Below are 22223 nucleotides of genomic sequence, written 5' to 3'. Positions count from 1 at the left end.
GAGTCCTTTTTTTTTGGTTAGAGGAGGAGGGCGGGTGGGAGACACGACAAGTGTGGTGTCTCGGGTTCAGAAACCGCCCAAATATATAGTGTTTTACTTACCCAGCAGCCCCCTGGCCTCCGCCGAAAAACAAAAGGAAATTAAGTTTACTTTCAAACTGACCTTCCCAGCTGCTCACTCGCTTGCACTCTGCTCCCGAAAAAGCTGCTGCAATGAAAGGAAAGTTATTTTAAACCGCCCAAATATATAGTGTTTTACTTACCCAGCAGCCCCCTGGCCTCCGCCGAAAAACAAAAGGAAATTAAGTTTACTTTCAAACTGACCTTCCCAGCTGCTCACTCGCTCGCACTCTGCTCCCGAAAAAGCTGCTTCCCAGCTGCTCACTCGCTCACACTCTCTGCTCCCGAAAAAGCTGCTGCAATGAAAAGGTGCTGTTGAAGGGGCGTTGGCGAGTTGCTGCAGTGCATCTTGAAGATGGTGCACACTGCTGCCGCTGTGTGTCGGTGTTGAAGGGAGTGAATGTTAAAGGTGGTGGATGGGGTGCCAATCAAGCGGTTACTTTGTCCTGGATGGTGTCAAGCTTCTTGCATGTTGTAGGAGGTGCACTCATCCAGGCAAGTGGTGAGTATTCCAACACACTCCTGACTTGAATTTCCATTCGATAAAGTGCCACATTAAAGATTAATAGGCAAGATAAGGGCTCATGGTGTTGGGGGTAATATATTAAGAATGGATAGGGAATTGGTTAACAGACAGAAAGCAGAGAGTGGGAAAAATGGGGCATTTTCAAGTTGGTAGGCAGTGAATAGTGGTGTGCCGCAAGGAACAGTGCTGGGGCCTCAGCTATTTACACTATATTAATGACTTGGATGAAGAGAGAGAGTGATGTATCTAAGTTTGCTGATGATACAAAGCTCGGTGGAAAGGTAAGGTGCAGGGCGGATGTAGAGAGGCTGCAAAGAGATATAGACAGGTTAAGTGAGTGGGCAACAAGAAGGCAAATAGAATATATTGTAGGGAAGTGTGAAGTTGTTCATTTTGGTTGTAAAAATAGAAAATCAGAATATTTTTTAAAAGGTGTGAAGCTGGTAAGTGTTGCTGTTCAGAGAGACTTGGGGGTACTCGTACAAGGAACACACAAAATTAACCTGCAGGTGCAGCAGGCTATTAGGAAGGCAAATGGCATGTTGGCCTTTATTGCAAGGGGATTGGAGTACAGGAATAAAGAAGACTTAGTAAAATTGTACAGGGCTTTGGTGAGACTGCACCTGGAATACTGTGTGCAGTTTTAGTCTCCACATTTAAGAAAGGATATACTTGCACTGGAGGTGGTGCAGCAAAGATTGGTCCGTGGGATGAGGGGGTTGTCCTATGATGAGAGGCTGTGTAAATTGGGCCTATATTCTCTGGAGTTTAGAAGAATGAGAGGCGATAATTGAGACATGCAAGATTCTGAAAGGGCTTGATAGGGTAGAAGCTGAGAGATTGTTTCCACTGGTCAGGGAATCTAGAACATGGGGACACAGTCTCAGGATAAGGGGTCAATCATTCAGGACTGAGATGAGAAGAAATTACTATACTCAAAGAGTTGTAAATCTTTGGAAGTCTCTACCCCAGAGGATTGTGAATGCTCCATCACTGAATACATTTAAGGCTGGATTAGATATAGATTTTTGGTCTCACAGGGAATCAAGGGATATGGGGAGTGGGTAGGAAAGTGGAATTGAAGCCCAAGATCAGCCATGATTATATTGAATGGTGAACCAGGCTCAATGGGCCATATGGTCTACTCCGCTCCTATTGTGTTCTTATGCCTTGTAGATGGTGGATAGGCACTGGGGAGTCAGGAGGTGAGTTACTTGCCACAGAATTCCTAGCCTCTGACCTGCTCTTGTAGCCACAGTATTTATTTGACTGGTCCAGTTAAGTTTCTGGTAAATGGTAACCCCTAAGATATTGATGGTGGGGGATTCAGCGATGGCAATGCCGTTGAATGTCAAGGGGAGAGGGTTAGATTCTCTCTTGTTGGAGATGGTCATTGTGTGGCACAAATGCTACGTGCCACTTACCAGCCCAAGCCTGAATGTTGTCCAGATCTTGCTGCACACAGGCATGGACTGCTTCATTAACTGAGGCGTCATGAATGGTACTGAACATTGTGCAATCATTGACGAACATCCCCACTTCTGACCTTATGGTGGAGGAAAGGTCATTGATGAAGCAGCTGAAGATGGTTGGGCCTGGGGCACTCCTGCAGTGATGTCCTAGGTCTGAAATGATTGACCTCCAACATCCACAACCATCTTCCTTTGTGTCAGGTATGACTCCAACCAGTAGAGAGTTTTCCCCCCTGATTCCCATGAACTTCAATTTTTTTATTATTTAATTTTTATTTAGAGATACAGCACTGAAACAGGCCCTTCGGCCCACCGAGTCTGTGCTGACCAACAACCACCCATTTATACATTAATCCCATGTTCCCTACCATATCCCCACCATTCTCCTACCTACACTAGGGGCAATTTACAATGGCCAATTTACCTATCAACCTGCAAGTCTTTGGCTGTGGGAGGAAACCGGAGAACCCGGCAGAAACCCACGCGGTCACAGGGAGAACTTGCAAACTCCACACAGGCAGTACCCAGAACTGAACCCGGGTCGCTGGAGCTGTGAGGCTGCAGTGCTAACCACTGCGCCACTGTGCCGCCCCTTGATGCCACAATCAGTCAGGTGCTGCTTTGATGTCAAGGGCAGTCACTCTCACTTCACTTCTAGAATTCAGTTCTTTTGTCCATGTTTGGACCAAGGCTTTAATGAGGTCTGGAGCCGAGCAGCCTTGGTGGAACCCAAACTGAGCGTCAATAAGCAGATTTCGCTGAGTAAGTGCCAAAGGATTGCATTGTAAATGACACCTTCCATCAGTTTTCTGATGATTGAGAGTAGACTCATGGGCAGTAATTGTCTGGGTTGGATTTGTCCTGCTTTTAGTGGGCAGGGCATACCTGGGCAATTTTCCACATTGTCGGGTAGTTGCCAGTTTTGTAGCTGTGCTGGAACAGCTTGGCTGGCGATGTGACTAATTCATAATAATGAGAGTTTGCCAGTTCATAAAGAGCACAGTATTTATTGCTAACACAGTAGGCTTTTTTAGTTTTTAATGAACATATTTTCGGACACCCAAAAAGTCAATCCTGTGATTCCACTCTTTTAAAAAAAAGACTTGGGTTGTTTTAATGGTGTACAATCACATGGTCAGATTTGGTGACTGTAAACCCCTGAAGCTTCATTCTTTCTTTCTATATGTCAAAACATAAAGATTGAACTACAGCTATATGATACACCTACAGGTACTGTGGGATAACATTGATCTTAGATGGTAACATAGATGTGCCATAGTGAATTGGCTGCCTTTGCTGTTGCCCATTTTGTGTGACCTTGCAAGACCAATTTCACATCTGTATCTTTCTGCATTGGCATTGAATATGTTACTGATTTATTTTTAACTCTTTTTCTCTGCCAGTTGCTGCGAGAGTTGAAACATCCCAACGTGATTGCTTTGCAGAAGGTGTTTCTTTCACACAGCGACAGAAAGGTCTGGCTCCTGTTTGATTATGCAGAACATGATTTATGGGTAAGGACCTGGTCACTAGAATCTCAAGCACATGAAATGCCTTGTTACTGTGTTGCATGCAACAAAGGTGCACATCTGGGTAGGCCTTCCAGCTCCATCCTCAATTATCAGCCAAAATAACCGCTATTTTACAGTTAGATAATCAAGATTTTGCAATGGGAAATATTTATTTACTTATTACATACTTCTACCTATCCATAATAATTTCATATATATGGAAGCAGCATATACAAAAGCTGTTTAGAATAAATATTTTTGTTAATTTTGACCTTTTGCTTAATTGTACTCAACATCCCCAAACAAAATAGAAGAAAAATCATTATAATCATTTGGCACAACTGGTATGTTTGGAGGACGTTTCTTTGACATCAATAAAACAAATTGCTTAAGACAATTAAATAATTTTTATACCATCAGATTTTCAGTTTGCATTCACTTTGACTATATCTTTTTACGCCACCGAGGCTTAATTTTGCACGCATTTCTGTAGCTCACTCTATCACTATCATTGGGGAGTTGGTGGCATAGTGGTAATGTCACTGAAATAATAATCCAGAGGCCCAGGCTAATGCCCTGGGGACATGGGTTCAAATCCCACCATGGCAGCTGGTGGCAATTAATTAATAAATTACACAATAAACATCTGGAATTGAAAGCTAGTTTTAGTAATGGTGCTTAGAAACTATCATCGATTGTTGTAAAAACCCATCTGGCTCACTAATGGCCTTTAGGCAAGGAAATCTGCTGGCCTCACCTGGTCTGGCCTACATTGACTTCAGACCCACAGCAATGTGGTTGACTCTTAACTGCCCTCTGAAATGGTTTAGCAAGCACTCAGTTGTCAAGGGTAATCAGGGATGGGCAACAAATGCTGGCTTTACCAGTGATGCCCACATAGGAACATAGGACCAGAAAGAGGCCATTTAGCCCTTTGAGTCTGCTCCATCATTCTAGATCATAGCTGATCCTCTACCTCAACGCCATATTTTCGCACTATCCCCATATTCCTTGATGTCATTAGCAACTAGAAATCTATCAATCTCTGTCTTGAACTTACTCAGTGACTGAGCTTCCACCACCCTCTGGGACAGAGAATTCCAAAGATTCACCACCCTCTGGCTTGCCCTTTATTCTGAGATAGTGTCTCCTGGTTCTTTCTGCATCTACCCTGTCTATCCCTTTAAGAATTTTGTAAGTTTCTATGAGATCGCCTCTCATTCTTCTAAACTCCAGAGAATACAGGCCCAGTCTCCTCAATCTCTCCTCATAGGACAATCTCACTGTCCCAGGAATCAGTCTAGTGAACTTCCGCTGCACTCCCTCTATGGCAATTATGTTCTCCCTCAGCCATGGGGACTAGAACTGCAGACAGTATTCCAGGTCCGGCCTCACCAATGCTCTGTACAATTGAAACAAGACTTCTTTGCTCCTGTACTCAAATCCTCTTGTGATAAAGGCTAACATACTGTTTGTCTTCCTAATTGCTTGCTGCACCTGCATGCTAGCTTTGAGTGACATATGAACAAGGACACCCAAGTCCCTTTCCAACACTTTCAACACTTTCCAATCGATGAAAGAATTTTTTAAAACTCTTTCGACAAGTATGACACCACATCTTGTATTTTGCATAATTTGTAGCACTCTCCTGTATTAAAAATATTGCTGGTTCATTACTTCACAATAAAATTTATACATTTTAGAACCATAAAATTTTACAGGACAAAAGGGGGCTATTCGCCCCATCATGTAGTTCAAGCAGTACTTCAAGTGGATAAGATTATTTTGAAAAAGCGAATGGTATTCTGTCTTTAATGGCAAGAGATATAGAATATAAAAGTCCAGATGTGATGGTAAGTTAATGAAAGATTATAATTGAAGTACTGCGTGCAGCTTTGGGTTCCACATGATGATGAGCTATTAGAGAGGGTACAATTCAGACTCACTGGAATGCTGCCTGGTATGACGAAATATCAGAGAGAGAGAGAGAAATGGGGAGGGTCAGAGAGAGATTGGAGGAAGAGACTGGAGGCGAGAGAGAGTTGGTAATGGCGGGGGAGTTTTGGTAATCGGTTGGGTGGGGGGGATTGGTGATAATGTAGGTGGGGGTGGGTGGCCGTGATCACAGGGCAGGGGTCGATGATTGCAGGGGATTGATGGGTGACAGGGTTGGGGGGTGTTGTTGTGGGGAGATCATGGAGGTCAGGGTGGCATTTGCTTATAGCTTGTTGGGTCTGGAGGAAACACTCTTCCCCCTCCTGGCCCACAAGTAGTGTTGTAAGGACACTTAGCTGATGGATCCAGGCCTTCTTATCTCGTTTTACCTGCCGGATTTCCCAAGGCCTGGGAAAACTGGCCTTCTGTGGGTTAAAAATACAAAACTTGCTAGAATGGAGGCACACATCAGCCTTAACAGGTTTCCCTGATCAACCTGCATCCTGGGAGTGGATTGGTTGCCCATCTCCCATCCCGTAAAAAACAAAAGTGGGTGAGTTTGTGGCAAGTTGGGTTCCTGTTTCTGATTTTTAACATTTTAACCTCGCACTCGTCTTTGGGGGTTCAAATTACCCCCCCCGTGGCTTCAGTCTTCCCAATGTTTAATTGGTGGAAATTGTGATTCATCCAGCAGTCATTGTCAGACAGGCAGTCTGATAATACAGAGGTAATGGAGGGGTTGCAAGAGGGGTGCAACATTTAGTCGTCAGGTGTAAGGTACTGATGGACAGACAGTGAGCAAACTATCTTGGCTGCTTCAAGTCAAAATAATTTATTTTCAGTTTATTATTTGTAGTTATTAATGATACGCCCACCTGTTTGTGTTAGGTGCCTTTCCGATTTCAGATCAGTTAAGGAATGGAAGGTGCTGGGTAGGATGTATGAGGGGAATGTACTATCATACGATGGAATAAGAAATAGAGAGATTTGAAAACAAGGACAAGCATCTTGAAGTCAATTAACGGGGACATATAATGGCCGGAACTTTATGTTGGGGTGAAGGCCCTGCCCACCGGTCAAAAAGTCAGCGGTGAGCCTGCCTCCACCGGCTTGGAAGCCACGCCATAATTTTATGTGGCATTGGCCCCAGGCGGACGACTGTCCCTCTGAGGTAGGAAGTGCCGCCTCCAAAAGCTGCTGGCCAATTAGTGGGCTGGCAGCACCTCAGTCTCAGCAGCACCACTGGGAATGGTGGCCACTGCTGGGACTGCACCCAGTCAGAGGAGGACCATGGACGTTGGCCTCCAGAAAGGTGAGTAGGGTTTTGGGCGTCGCCGGGGACAATCGGCTGGGTTCTGGCGAGGGGGTTGGGGCTCATTCAAGAGGTTGGGAAACGGTGCTGCAGCAGGGCCGACTGGTGCTGCAGTAGGACCAGCTTGTGCTGTTGGGAGGGTCCTCTGTGGGGTATAGGGTGGCCGATCAGGAGGGCCCCTCCCCTCTGGCCTCCACAGATGCTCAAGTTCCTGGCCACCGCTAGTAAAATACTATTAATTGGCCACTTAAGGGCCTCAACTGGCCTGGGGCAGGCGGGCCGTTTGTCACCTCCCCCACTGCTTGTAAAATTGTAGCAGGGGCAGGAAGGTGACGGGAATGGCTCCTTACACAATTTTCCCACCCACTTCCAGCCCGCTCCAGTGGGGGGCGTAAAATACTGGCCTTGGAATCAGTTGAACTGACCAAGGACAGAGGTGACGGGTACTTTGTGTAGGAGAGGAGTCAAGCAAATAGATAAGCTCAAGTTTGGGAATGGTTGAGGCAGGAATGTTGGAGTCACCATTTGAATATTTGATCCTAACTTGCTGAAGACACAGTTGATACTTTTTGTAGTGGTTGCAGTGAGGTACTGCCATTGGCAGGAAACTTTCTAGAGATGAGAGTTCAGGGTAATAGGTGGGTGACCATCTGGAAGAGTAGGAAGAGGCAGGAAGTGCAGGAATCTTCTGGGTGTCTGCTACTCTCAAACAGGTACTCAGCGTTGGAGACTGCTGGGAGTGACGACACCTCAAAGGAGTGCAGTCCAGACCATGGCACCAGTGGGCACAGGACTGTACAGGAGGGAACAGCAAAGTGCAAAAATGCAGTTGTTATAGCTGATTCCATTGCCAAGGGGATAGATAGGCATTTCTGTAACTGTTACCGTGAGTCCCACATGGTATGTTGCCTCCCTGGTGCCAAGGTAAAGGACATCACAGAGGGGTGCAGGATATTCTGCAGGGGGAGGGGAGTGAGCCAGAAGTTGTGGTACACATTGGTATCAACAACATATTAAGGACAGGTATTGAGGTCCTAAGGTCATATTTTCAGCAGCTAGGGAGGAAGTTAAAGAGTAGAATCTTGAAGATAGTAATTTCTGAAATACTCCCAGTGCTGGGCAGTAGTGAGAGTAGAAATAAGAAGATAGGGAGGATCAATGCATGGCTTGAATTATGGTGCAGGAGAGAGGGCTTCAGATTCTTGGGGCATTGGGACCAGTTCTGAGCCAGGAGACACCTATTCAACAGGACTGGGACCAATGTCTTCAGGGAGATTCACTCGTGTGGTTGGGGAGGGTTTAAACTAAATTGGAAGAGGGATGGGCACCAGCAGATAGAAGTAGAAAAGAGGAATAAGCTGCATAATGTGAGTGTTAGACAGTACTAGAGAGGGGAGTAGTTCTGTAATAGATGGGAGTGGACTGAGAAGGACTGCAAGGAATGCAAAGACAGGATTACAATGCATGTATTTAAACACAAAGTGGTGAATAAGTTTGGTGAGCTATAAGCACAGATAGCCGTTTGGGAATATGTTGTAGTGGCAATAACGGAAACATGGATTATAAATGGCGAGGCTCATGGAATAGCAGGGTCAGTGTCCAATTGGATAAAAAATTGGCTTAAGGATAGAAAACAGCAAGTTGTAGTAAATGGTTGCTTTTCAGACTGGAGGATGGTAGACAATGGTGTTCCCCAAGAGTCAGTGCTGGGACCACTGCTTTTTTTGCTATATATAAGTGACTTGGATCTTGGAGTACAGAATAAAATTTCAAAATTTGCCAATGACACCAAACTTAGAGGAGTAGCAAACAGTGAGGATGATGTGAATCGCCTGCTAACAGAATGGGCAGACAGCTGGCATAAGGAATTTAATATGAGGTGATGCATTTCGGCAGAAGGAATAGGGAGAGGCAATATATACTTAATGGCACAGTTCTAAAGAGTGTGCAGGAACAGAGGGACTGGGGGTGCATGTGCATCGATCTTTGAAGGTGGCAGGACATATTGAGAGAGTGGTTAGTAAAGCATATGGGACCTTGGGCTTCATAAATAGAAGCATTGAGTACAAAAACAGGGAAGTTATGCTGAACCTTTATAAAGCTCTGGTTAGGCCCCAACTGGAGTATTGCGTCCAGTTCTGGTCACCACACTTTTGCAAAGATGTGATGGTCCTTGAAAGTAAAGGCCTGCTCGGGTCTGCAAAAAAAAACCCCGACCCAAGTCCAACAGAACCACATCTGACCCGAGCCCAACCTGGCCCAAGTCCTTTCATTTTTTTCCTGTGCCCAACCTGACCTGACCGATCCGACCCGACCATCAGTTAACTTACCTTCCGTTTTTCACTTTGTTGCTGATCTGCACAAGCTTAAAATAACTGTAACAAAACCACCTTTCTAGTCCAAAAATTACATTAATATTGGAGCCACTTACCTATGATGGAGCATGTTCAACCCGACCCGAGCCCAAATGCCAGACCCGGACGTGCAACCCGACTCGACCAGAACCCAACACATATCATCGGGTCCCGTCGGGTTTGGGTTGGGTAGCAGGCCTTTACTTCAAAGGGTGCAGAGCAGATTTACTAGAATGGTTCCAGGGATGGGAGATTTTTGTAACAAGGTTAGGTTGTAAAAGCTGAAGTTATTCTCCTTAGAACAAGGGAGATTAAGGGGAGATTGAATAAAGGTGTACAAGATTATAACAGGCTTAGATAAGTTAGACAAGGTAAAACTTTTCCCATTAACTAATGGTACAAGGATGAGGGGACACATATTGAAAGTTTTCAGCAAGAGATGCAGGGGGAATATGAGGAAGAACTTTTTTTTACGCGGCGGGCGGTAGTGACCTGGAACTCGCTGCCCTCAAAGATGGTGGAAGCAGCAACAATCAATGGGTTCAAAAGGAAATTGGATGGCCACGTGAAGGAAATAAACCTGCAGGGCTACGGGATTGAGTGGGGAAGTGGGACTGACTGGATAGCTCCGTGGAGAGCTGGCATGGACTCAATGGGACGAAGGGCTTCCTTCTGTGCTACATGTGACTCTATGACTGGTGTCCAGCAAGGGTCTGTACCGTAGCCTCAACTATTCACTGTATTTATTAATGACTTAGATCAGGGTTGTCCAACATACGGCTCACGGACCAGGATCCAGGCTGCCTAAGGTTTCCATCCGGTCTGTGGATGTATTTCAGAGATGAGAAATTTCCCATTGTCGTCTTCTTCTAGAACAGCTTTTTTTTAAAAAATGCAAGTGTCAGTTTCACAGGTGCTGCACGAGAGTGGTAACAGCGGCTTTTGAACTTCGGACAGATTCAGGGTATTCTGGCGGCCTTTTAAAAAAAAGTTGGAAAACCCAGAATCTGTCCAAAGTTCATAAGCCGCTGTTCCCGATGACCAACCACAAAGCTACAGTTCTGAGCGCTCCCATTCCCTGCAACTGTCAGAGAGAGAGAGAGAGAGAGGGAGGGGGACAGAGAGAGAGTAAGGGGGCAGAGAGAGTGAGGGGGGGACAGAAAGGGGGGGGGAACAGAGAGAGAGAGGGGGACGGGGGGGGGACAGAGAGAGAAAGAGAGAGGGGGAGAGAGAGAGCAAGGGGGGCAGAGGGAGAGAGAAGGGGGGACAGAGAGAGAGGTGGGAGAGGCAGAGAGAGAGAGGGGGGAGACAGAGGGAGGGGGAACAGGAGAGAGAGGGAGGAAGGGACAGAGAGGGGAAGGGGTCAGAGAGAGACAGAGAAAGAGAGGAGACAGAGAGGGGGGAGAGAGAGCAAGGGGGGGAACAGAGAGAGAGAGAAAGGGAGACAGAGAGAGAGAGAGGGGGGTGAAGGAGAGGGATGGGGGACAAGAAGGAGAGGGAGGAGGGGACAGAGTGAGAGAGAGGGAGAGGGGGAACAGAGAGAGAGAGGGGAACAGAGAGAGAGGAGGAACAGTGAGAGGGGGGACAGAGAGAAAGAGGGGGGACACAGAGAGGGGGGAATAGAGAGAGAGGGGCACGAGAGAGAGAGGGAATAGAGAGAGAGAGGAGGGGCAGAGAGAGATAGAGAGGGAGAGAGAGAGAGAGGGGAGTCAGAGAGAAAGAGGGGAACAGAGAAAGAGGGATGCACAGAGAGAGGAAGACGGGGGGACACAGAGCATGAGGATGATACCGGGGTGGGGGAAAACAAAGAAAGAGGGAGAACAACACAGAGAGGGGGGAACACAGGGAGAGAGAGAGACAGACAGAGAGAGGGAGAGAGAGTGATCAAGTTCACTCCCGATAGATGGACATCTATGTGGAATACTCTGCATCACTACACCCAAAGGGTGGTAGAAGTTTGGAATTCTCTTCCACAAAATGCGAGATCAATAGTCAATTTTAAATCTGAGATTGATCGATTTTTGGTAACCAAAGGTTTTAAGGGCTATGGGGCAAAGGTGGCTATATGGGCCGGGATTTTACTGAGCTCCTGACATCGCGGGGGAGGGGGGGGCGGCCGGAAGATCGTTCCGGCAGTGGCCCGCCACGGAGCCCAGGCCCAATCTTCCCAGCAGCACCGAGGCTCCATGGCAGCCCCACCCCCCACTGCTGGGCGATGGCACCTGCATTAACATATTTAAATTAATGTAATAAATACATTTAAATAAAATCAACAGCGATCTTGCCTTTGTGCCGCAATCTTCTGAGTGACAGCCTGCACTCGCGCCTTCACTTTCTCGTCTAGGGAAAGCAGGCGCCTCTGTGGTGGGAAGGGGGGAACCTATGATTTTTAATGCAGTGGGGGGTGGGGTGGAATGGGCTTTAATGCAAATTACTAGTGTAGGAGAGGGTGGGTTTGGGGAGTTTGATCGGTTTGGGGAGGGTGGGTGGGGAGGTCAAGTGTTGAATTTAATTGTTATGGGGGAAGGGGCGATAGATTTATTGGCGGTACGTTAGTGGGGGGGGCAGGTAGCCCTTTAAAAATTTAAATGACTCGGTAGGGCTCGCTGCCCTTTAAAAATGCTGCCAGCGCCTGCGCACAGCCAGCTGATGCCATTGCCGGCATTGGAGAGCCCACCCCTCCATGTGATTGGGGGAGGGGGGAGCAGCCTGACCAGCACATTATCTTGAGCCGCCGCGAGGAAGATTGCAGCGGCACGGCGGTGCACAGCCCACACAATTGGGCCACATTTTTTTCGGGCGGTGGGAGAAGAAAATCTAGTCCGTGCTGTGAGGTCACAGATCAGCCATGAATTCATTAAATGGCGTAACAGGCTCCAGGGGCTAAATGACCGCCTTCAGTTCCTATAAAAGACACTGAAGAGTGAACAAGAGTGGAAGATGAACAAAGAGACCTTGATGTAAAGGCCTGCTCAGGTCACGAAAAAAAAACCCGACCTGAACCTGACAGAACCACATCGGACCAGAGCCCGACCCGGCCCGAGTCCTTCCATTTTTCTCCCACGCCCGACCTGACCCGAGCCCGACCCGACCACCAGTGTTCCCTTTACCTACCTTCTGCCTCTGAATCTGCGGGAAGCTGCAGCATGAGCATGATGACGTCGTAGAGACGCTCACTTGCTCATTGCGCAGACTCAGAGTTTCCATCTTTGATGTCCCGGACTCCCAGCTTAGGTAGATTTTTTACTTTTAACACTTCTTGATGTGTGTGTCCGAATCAGACCCGGCCCGACTCGAGCCAACCCAAGCCCAAAAGCCGGACCCGGATGAACGACCCGACCCGACCCAAACCCGACACATGTCGTCTCGTCCTGTCGGGTTTGGGTCGGGTAGCAGGCCTTTACCTTGATGTTCCCCTGAAGGTACAAGTAGATAAAAAGATCAAAAGAATTTGGGTTTTATAAATAGAGGTGTAGAGTAAGGGTAAAGAAGTAAAGATAAATTTATGCAGAACATTGGCTGAACCAGAGTAAGAGGCCTCTGTAGTTATGGTGCCCAATTATAGAAATAAAATTAAAACCAGATTCACCAGATGGGAAACTATAGTTATGTGGAAAGACTTTAGATACTGGAGCAGAGAAGGCTAAGATGAGATTTAATTGAGGTTATTAAAATTATGAAGGGTTTTGATAGGGTGACTAGAGAAAGACTTTCTTTTGGATGAGGGCTGAGTAATGCGGAGTCATAAAACTAAAATTCTCACTTGGAGAATGAAAAGAGAGGTTTGGAGTTTCTTTATATGGAATTGTTGGAGTGTGGAATGCTTTACCACAGGGAGTGATTGAGGCAGAGACTAATGCTTCTTTTAAGGAAGCATTAGATAAATATTTGAAGCAGAGAAAGATTCAAAATATGGGGAGTGTGGTGGGATTATTTATAGTTCTGGCCAAGAGCTGGCACAGATCCAATGGGGAAAATCACTCCCTCCTGTTCTCTAAACTACTATGAGTCATTAAAGCCAGTGAGCAACAATATGTAATGAACCAGAAATCAACCTAATCTGGAGCCAGAGTCTGAAGGAACTGAGAGTTCAGGAGGAGAGGGTTGTAAGGCTGCAGGAGGTAACATAGATAGAGAAGGGAAAGGCCGATGATGACAATTTTAAAATTGAGACTTTGGGGGATCAGGAGTCAATGTTAATCAGCAAAGTCAGGGGTGATGGGTGAATGGGGAATAGGACATTCATGTGGGCTAGAATATGGACAGTTTAGGATTAGATGAAGTTGACAGAAGGTGAGGGATAGGAGGCCATCCAGGAGAACATTGGAATAGTCGAGGTGACAAAGGCATAGATGAGGCTTTCAGCAGCAGATGAGGCAACTTTACGACATTGGAAGTCAGTCTTTCTAATGGAGGGTATATGGAGTCGGAAGCTAAGTTCGCGGTTGAGTAGGATGCCAAGGCTGTGACCAGTCTCCTTCAAGCTGAGACAATAGTTGGAGATGGAATCGGTGAAAAGGGTATGAAGTTTGTGGTCAGGGCCAGAAGCAATGGCTTCACTCTTCCTCATATTTAACTGGAGAAAATTGCAGCTCATTCAGGACTGGTTTTTGGAAGAGCAGTCTGGCAACATAGTAGCAGTGGATGGAATCAAGAAAAAAATGGAAGGATAGAGCTGGGTGTTGTCAGCATGCATGTGGAAGCTGATCCATGACTTTGGATGATGTATCCAAGGGGCAACCTATAGATGATGAAGAGGAAAGGGTCAGGGATGGATTCTTGGGGCACTCTGGAGGTGGGAAAATAGTCATTTCTGGAGATTCTCTGTTGAAAATGGGATAGATTAGAGTGGAATCAAGCAAGTGTAGCCCCACTGAGCTGGATAACAAAAAAGATGTGTTGGCAGAGTATTGTGTGGTCGACTGTGTCAAAAGCTGCAGAGGTCACTGTCGCAGGGGACATAATTTCTGAGTATGACTGGGGCTGTTTCAGTGCTGCGGTCAAAGAATATAAAATCAGTGGTGCAGGACAGTTGAAAATTTTGAATCATCATTGGGAATTTCCTGGAAAGCGAGTTTACTTTTGAAGGAACCATCTTCCTTTGTTCAGCACAAAAGGAAACTACAGATATTTTGGTTATTGCAGTGTATTGGGAAATTTTGTTTCCAAAAGTCCAGTGCCATACTGCATATCAATATGAATGGGCAGATCTATTACCCAAAGCAGAGTTAGAATTTAAATCATGTAATGTGATTGTGACAGCTATAGGGATGAGTCCTATTACAAGTTATCATACTTCTATGTTTTATCCTTTCAGTTAACTTATAATGAGAACAGGATTCTGAGATTTTTTTTAAATGGGACCCTTAGATATATTTCTATCAAAATTTTCTTTTGTCCTTTTAGCTTAAGAGCCTGCGAAGTGATCAGGAATCCCATAGTATTTCCGGTATAACGCAACACTAAAAAGGTAGATAGCTAGCCCTCAGATGTTTTATGTCCCATCAACTCCAGGGATGTGGTTACATTTCAGTTACTTGCAGATTTGGGCCTGCTTATGGAAAATGCCTACTGTGGTGAATAAATATAAAATTCTAGCTTTGTCATGAGTTTTGTTTTTTATTGAAAGCTAAAAATTCTGTGTGTTTTTGAAAGACTGAGAAAAAGACGTTTTTGTGAACATTGAATGCTAAAACTTAGTGTTTGAACTGAGTGGGACAGACTGCAAGACACCTGTTCCAAACAATAGCAAGGAAAATGACAGGTCACATGACTTATTGTCAGCATTCAGTTTCAGTTTCACTTTTGCTTTGTAAAAGACCAGTGAATTGGACAGGCAGGAGGCAGAACAAACTGGCTGGGAACTTTTTTGCAGTCCAGAGAAAAAGACCTTTCCCTGAAAAAGAAGGCATGCCTTTCTTGTAAAAAGAGAGATATTTGAGGTGGTGGCTGTGATCTGTCTGGAGAGAGAAAAAGACCCCTGCTGAGGAAAAGACCCAGGAAAAGAGGAGTTGCTGTTCTCTGTGGAGAAAGGCTCCTTTTGCTGAGAGGAAGCCCTGCATTTTAAAAGATTGCAGACCCTATTGCCTCCAGTCTCTGAAAATTCTCTGCCTCAGGAGTGATTCCTCTTGCCTTTTATGTTTTGGGAGATCCTGGAAGCTCAAGAAAGCTTCAATTGCTAGACTGCTATTTCAAAACCCAAGTAGACCTGTTGCTCCACCCTTTGCTGAAAGATCTATGTGTCGACTGCTGCAGACAAATTGCTGAAAGCCTACCCATCATAGATTGTTTGTCAACCTCGGCTGGAGTGGCATCCAACTATTCGACTCTGGGACACTTCACCGACCCGGAAATATCGTACCAGAACATTACAACCCAGTTATTTTATTATTCCTAAGAAACAGTTGTAAACATCCTTTTAAAACCGGTTAACCATTTTTTTTGAATATATATGTGTGTGTGCATGAGGGTTAGGAAGAATAAGAAGTTTTAAAAGAATCTTTCACATATGGAGTTATCTCATTATTGTTTAAAAATTAGTTTATTAATAAATAGTTAATTTTGTTGTTATCTAAGGAAACCTGGTTTGGTGGGCTTTATTCTGGGGGACAAATAGACTGTTTACGAACATACATACATACGAGCAGGAATAGGCCACTTGGCCCTTTGAGCCTGCTCCGCCATTCAATCCACATTTCCACCTACCCCCGATAACCTTCTACCCCCTTGCTTATCAAGAATCTATCTACCTCTGTCTTAAAAATATTCAAAGACTCTGTTTCCACTGCCTTTTGAGGAAGAGAATTCAAAAGACTCATGACCTTCTGAGAGAAGATGTTTCTCCTCATCTCTGTCTTAAATGGGCGACCCTTTATTTTTAAACAGGGACCCTAGTTCTAGATTCTCCCACAAAGGGAAACATCCTTTCCACATCCACCCTGTCAAGACCCCTCAGGATCTTATATGTTTCAATCAAGTTGCCTCTTACTCTTCTAAATTCCAGCGGATACAAGCCTAGCCTGTCCAATCTTTCCTCATAAGACAGCCCACCCATTCCAGGTATTAGTCTAGTAAACCTTCTCTGTACTGCCTCCAATGCATTTACATCCTTCCTTAAATAAGGAGACCAGTACTGTACACAGTACTCCAGATGTGGTCTCACCAATGCCCTGTATAGATGAAGCATAACTTCCCTACTTTTGTATTCAATTCCCCTCGCGATAAACGATAACATTCTATTAGCTTTCCTAATTACGTGCTGTACCTGCATACTAACCTTTTGCGATTCATGCACTGGGACACCCAGATCCCTCTGCATCTCAGAGCTCTGCAATCTCTCACCATTTAGATAATATGCTTCTTTTTTATTCTTCCTGCCAAAGTGGATAATTTCCCACTTTCCCACATTATACTCCATTTGCTAATTCTTTGCCCAGTCACTTAACATATCTATATCACTTTGTAGCCCCCTTATGTCCTCTTCACAAGTTACTTTCCTACCTTTTTGTCATCACCATACCTTCGGTCCCTTCATCTAAGTCACTTATTTATTATAAATTGTAAAAGGTTGAGGCCCCAGCACAGATCCCTGTGGCACACCACTCGTTGCATCTTGCCAACCAGAAAATGACCCATTTATGCCTACTCTCTGTTTCCAGTTAGCTATCCAATCTTCCATCCATACCAATATGTTACCCCCGAGACCTTGAGCTTTTATTTTTTGCAGTAACCTTCGATGTGGCAACTTATCAAATGCCTTCTATAAATCTAAGTACAATACATCCACTGGTTCCCCTTCATCCACAGCACATGTAACTCCCTCAAAGAACTCTAATAAATTGGTTAAACATGATTTCCCTTTCACAAATCCATGTTGACTCTGCCTGATTACCTTGAATTTTTCTAAGTGCCCTGCTATAACGTCTTTAATAATAGCTTCTAACATTTTCCCTAAGACAGATGTTAAGCTAACCAGCCTGTAGTTTCCTGTTTTCTGTCTCCCTCCCTTTCTGAACAAAGGAGTTACATTTGCTATTTTCCAATCTAATGGAACCTTCCCCAAATCTAGGGAATTTTGGAAAATTAAAATTAATGCATTAACTATCTCACTAGACACTTCTTTTAACACCCTAGGGATAAAGTCTATCAGGACCCGGGGACTTGTCAGTCCGCAGCTCCAATTTGGCTATTTTTCCAGTAGGTGGGAAACTTTACTAATGTGCTATGACCTGTGGAGTAGTGGGACTGAATTAACTGTACATTACTCCCGCCTTGGTCGTAACACTTTGAAAAGTGAAGTGGAATCATGTGCAGTGACTTATCTGTGTAAATGGAACATATTTTTGGTAACTGGAATACAGGCTGAATGATCCAAAATAGCTGATACTACGAATATCTGTTTCCAGTGATAACTGTGCTATATGTTTGTGTTATATTGCTGTGCAATAAAGATTCTGTTTGCTGTTTCTATAGCGCACCTGGAACAAAAAAGGCGCAATTACATTGTTCGGTGTAGTCTATAGGCCACCAACTAGTGGAAAGAATGTAGAGGAAAAAATTTGCATGGAAATTACAGAGAGATGTAAGAATTATAGAGTAGTTATAGTGGGGGACTTTATTCGAAAATAGACAGGGATAGTAATAGTGTAAAGGGTAGTGAGGGGCAAGAGTTCTTAGAGTGTGTTCAGGAAAATTTTCTACAGCAGTATGTTTCCAGTCCAACGAGAGGGGAGGCACTGCTGGACTTGGTTCTTGGGAATGAGCTAAGTGGATCAAATATCAGTAGGAGAACATTTAGGGGACAGTGATCATTATATCATAAGGTTTAGGTTGGTTATGGAAAAGGACAAAGAACAATCAGAGTAAGAGTAATTAACTGGGGAAAGCCAACTTCAATGGGGGTAAGAGTGGATCTGGTCAGAATAAATTGAAATCAAAGGTTGGAAGGAAAAACAGTAGCTGAACAATGGGCTGCCTTCAAGAAGAGATAGTTCAGGCGTAGTCGAGGTACGTTCCCTTGAAAGGGAAAGGGAAACAAATCCAGAGCTGCCTGGATGACAAAAGAGGTAGAGATTTATGATGAAGAAGTAGAAGTGTGCTCATGACAGATGTCAGGTGGATAATACAATGGAGAACCGGAATATGGAAGGTTCAGAGGGGAAGTGAAAAATCTAATAAGAGAAGCAAAGAGGGAGTATGAAAAGAGACTGGCAGCTAACATAAAAGGTACTCCCAAAGTCTGCTATAGGCATATAAATAGTAAAAAGGTGATAAAAGGAAGAGTAGGGCCTAATAGGCACCTGAAAGAGAATTTACATATGGAGGCAGGGTGAATAGCTGAGGTATTAAATGAATACTTTGTATCTGTTTTTACCAAGGAAGAAGATTCTACCCAGGCGACTGTGGAATAGGAGGCAATTAATGCACTAGAAGGATTTAAAATTGATAAGGAGGAGATATTAGATAGGCTGTATTTACTTAAAGTTGATAAAGCACCGGGGCCAGATGAGATACATCCAAGGATGCTGAGAGAAGTGAGAGCGGAAATTGCGGAGACACTGGCCATAATTTTCCAGTCTTCCTTAGACTTGGGGTGTGCCAGAGGACTGGAGAATTGCAAATGTTACAGCCTTGTTCAAAAAAGGGTGTAAAGATAAGCCCAGCAACTACAGGCCAGTCATTTTAACGTCGATGATGGGGAAACTTCTAGAAACAATAATTCGGGACAAAATTAATCGGCATATGGACAAATGCGAGTTAATTAAGAAAATCGTATTTGTTAAGGGAAAATCGTGTTTAAATAACTTGCTGGAGTTTTTTGAGGTGACACAGAGGGTTGTTGAGGGCAATGCAGTTGATGTGGTGTACATGGACTTTCAAAAGACATTTAATACAGTAATGGATTACTGCTGGCATTAAGTTGGCACCAATTGGAAAATCTGGTCTTGACTGTCAGCAGGCTACTTGACTGGGAATTATGGCCAAACCGAATTCTGTTCTTATCCAACATCCACATATCATTGTATAGTGATCAGGAGCAACGTTCCAACTTGTGAGCAAAGTTATAGCTCATGGAATAAAAGGGACAGCAGCAACATATAATCATATATGCGAAATTGGCTGAGTGACAGGAAACAGGGAGGAGTGATGAATGGATGTTTTTCGGGCTGGAGGACGGTTTGTAGTGGAGTTCTCCAGGGGTCAGTGTTGGGACCCTTGCTCTTCCTGATGTATATTAATGACCCAGACCTTGGTGTATAGAGCATAATTTCTAAATTTGCGTCTGATACAAAACTTGGAAGCATTGTGAATTGTGAGGAGGATAGTGTAGCACTTCAAAAGGACATAGACAAGTTCCTTCACGGTCGCTGGGTCAAAATCCTGGAGCTCCCTTCCTGACAGCGTTGTGGGTGTACCTACCCCACACAGATTGCAGCGGTTCAAGAAAGAGGCTCACCACCACCTTCTCAAGGGCAATTAAGGATGGGCAATAAATGCTGTCCTAGCCAGCGACACCCACATCCCATGAACAAATAAAAAAAAGTTGGCGGACTGGGTGGACAAGTGGCAGATGAAGTTCAATGCAGAGAAATGTAAAGTGATTCATTTTGGTAGGAAGACCATGGGCAGACAACATAAAATAAAGGTTACAACTTTAAAGGGGGTGCAGGAGCAAAGAGACCTGGGTCTAGACGTGCATTGAAGGTGGCAGGATAGGTTGAGAAAGCGGTTAATAAAGCATACAGTATCCTAGGCTTTATTATAGTGGCATGGTGTACAAGAGCAAGATTATGTTGAATTTGTATAAGACACTAGTTCGGCCTTAGCTGGAGTATTGCGTCCAGTTCTGGGCACCGGACTTTAAGAAAGATGTGAAGGCATTGGAGCGAGTGCAGAAAAGATTCACAAGAATGGTTCCAGGGATGAGGAACTTCTGTTATGAAGATAGATTGGAGAAGTTGGGATTGTTTTCCTTGGAGAAGAAAAGGCTGAGAGGTGATTTAATAGAGGTACTCAAAATCATGAGAGGCCTGGACAGAGTAGATAGAGAGAAACTGTTCCCACTCATGAAAGGATTGAGAATGAGAGGGCACAGATTTAAAGTAATTGGCAAAAGAAGCAAAAGCAACATAAGGGAAAACCTCTTCATGCAGCGAGTGGTTAAGGTTGGAATACGCTGCCTGAGAGTGTAGTGCAGCAGGTTCAATCGAGACATTCAAAAGGGAATTAGACTGTTTTCTGAAAAGGGTTACAGGGAGAAATTGGGGGAATGGAACAAGGTGAATTGCTCATTTGGAGAGCAGGTGCAGACATGATGGGCTGAATGGCCTCCTTCTGTGCTCTAACAATTCTGTGATTTTCCATGAGGCGCATGCATCAATATCTGTCACGTCGGCTTGTATACATGCTAATGAATGAACTAGATTCCTTTGTTACACCTTTGTTAGCCTAGAAGGAGAAACACTTTTAATTCATGTAAAGAAAAACATTAGGATCCAGTAAGTTTATTTGCAGTGAGGTCTCCATTAAACAGTCCATGGAGGGTTATTCAAAAAGTAAAATGTATTTTGTGGGCTTTAAGATTAACCATTTTTCTACCTTTTTGCTTTTTCTACAGCACATTATCAAGTTCCATCGTGCCTCAAAAGCTAATAAAAAGCCAGTACAGTTGCCAAGGGGAATGGTCAAATCGCTGCTTTATCAAATACTAGATGGAATTCATTATCTCCATGCAAACTGGGTTCTTCACAGAGACTTGGTAAGTATAATACTCTCAGATGGTCTATAAAGAAATGAAACCTTAGCTGGTGCGAGCTCGTGTAATAAGTATTACTGAGCCCCAAGGCCCAGTTTTATGCAGCTTTTTGCCTCCTGGTTGGTCGCGTATGCATCGCCAAGATGAATTTCCACCATATTATCTGTTAATTAGGAGGGTCAGTAAATCCCGTGTGACCACATCCTTTGTAAACCATAAAAACTGAGTAATGCTCAGTGTACATTTTATTTGTATTAAATATGGTGCCTGAGTTGTAGCTATCAAAGAAATGGAGTGTACTGATATTTGGACATTGGGTAATTTTATCTAGTTCTGCACAGGCCTGAAATGGAGAGTCAGACAGAATGCCCTGTTACTTTGTTGATAAAACTAAGACTTTCAGAAAAGTCAGCTTGCTATTGTGAAAAGATGACCTTGGATTTGTCTGTTGCAAAACAGAAGTGCTAGGTGGCTGATCAAAAGTATACATTATTGTTACCAACTAGCACTGAGCGATCTGCCTGGCAACCTTAAAGGTCATTAAACAAGGGCTGTAGTCACAACATGGTGTAACTTTGAGCATGTGGCCTTGAAGTTGGCCTGTGCTACAACTATTATTCAGTTTTTCTTACTAAAGTTTAGAAGCTTTGCATTGTAAACTGTGGCATGAAAAGAAGCTTTTGAAAGAAAGATACTATAGGCTGGGTACTATGGGCGCTGGCAGGGTTTCTAGTGCTGGGCCGAAAAGGCGGGTGGAGCCTTTTTGAGCCCCTCCAGCGTGATCCTACGTTGTTCCGGAACCTAGGTGCCTGGCACTGGGATCCCCGTAACTTTAAAGACGCCTCCAAGAGTTGCCGGCCAATCAGCAGTACCACTGGGAGCGGTGGCCATTGACGGTACTGCAGAGGACTTGGACCCAAGCTGGACCCCTGGACCTCAGGTAAGTGAGGCGTGGTTGCCGGGGGAAGATCAGAAGGCCCTGACGGGGTGGGGTGGGAGGGTGGTCGTGAAGTGCAAGGGGAGGGGGGTCCAGGGAGGTGCAGTTTTTGCCAGTGGAGGTCCTCTGTGGGCCACAGATTGCCTGCGGCAGAAGGATCCCCTCCCCCCACCACAGGTCCACAGGGAGGGCACCTTGTATTTAGATTTAACCAGCAGTGGGAAAGAGGCCCTTAAGTGGCCATTAATAGGACACTTAAGGGCCTCAATTGGCCTCTGGGCAGGAAGGTTGTCGTCGGCCTA

The 22223-nt window shown here is 44.8% G+C and overlaps 1 protein-coding gene across 6 annotated transcripts in view; it reads left to right on the top strand.

Moving 5' to 3' along the window:
• Window positions 1-22223, top strand: part of cdk19 (cyclin dependent kinase 19) — a 308467-nt gene that overhangs the window by 115200 nt on the left and 171044 nt on the right. For 5 of the 6 annotated variants that reach the window (XM_068027313.1, XM_068027309.1, XM_068027314.1 and 2 more), the window contains exons 3-4: window positions 3521-3631; window positions 20847-20987. In XM_068027313.1, the coding sequence (XP_067883414.1) occupies window positions 3521-3631; window positions 20847-20987 (252 nt within the window). The remainder of the gene's footprint in view (window positions 1-3520; window positions 3632-20846; window positions 20988-22223) is intronic. The other variant, XM_068027312.1, reaches the window with a different exon arrangement.

The sequence above is a fragment of the Heterodontus francisci genome, chromosome 3 (assembly GCF_036365525.1).
Source record: "Heterodontus francisci isolate sHetFra1 chromosome 3, sHetFra1.hap1, whole genome shotgun sequence".
In the NCBI taxonomy this organism is placed as follows: domain Eukaryota; kingdom Metazoa; phylum Chordata; class Chondrichthyes; order Heterodontiformes; family Heterodontidae; genus Heterodontus; species Heterodontus francisci.
This window is presented reverse-complemented; position numbering and strand designations above follow the sequence as displayed.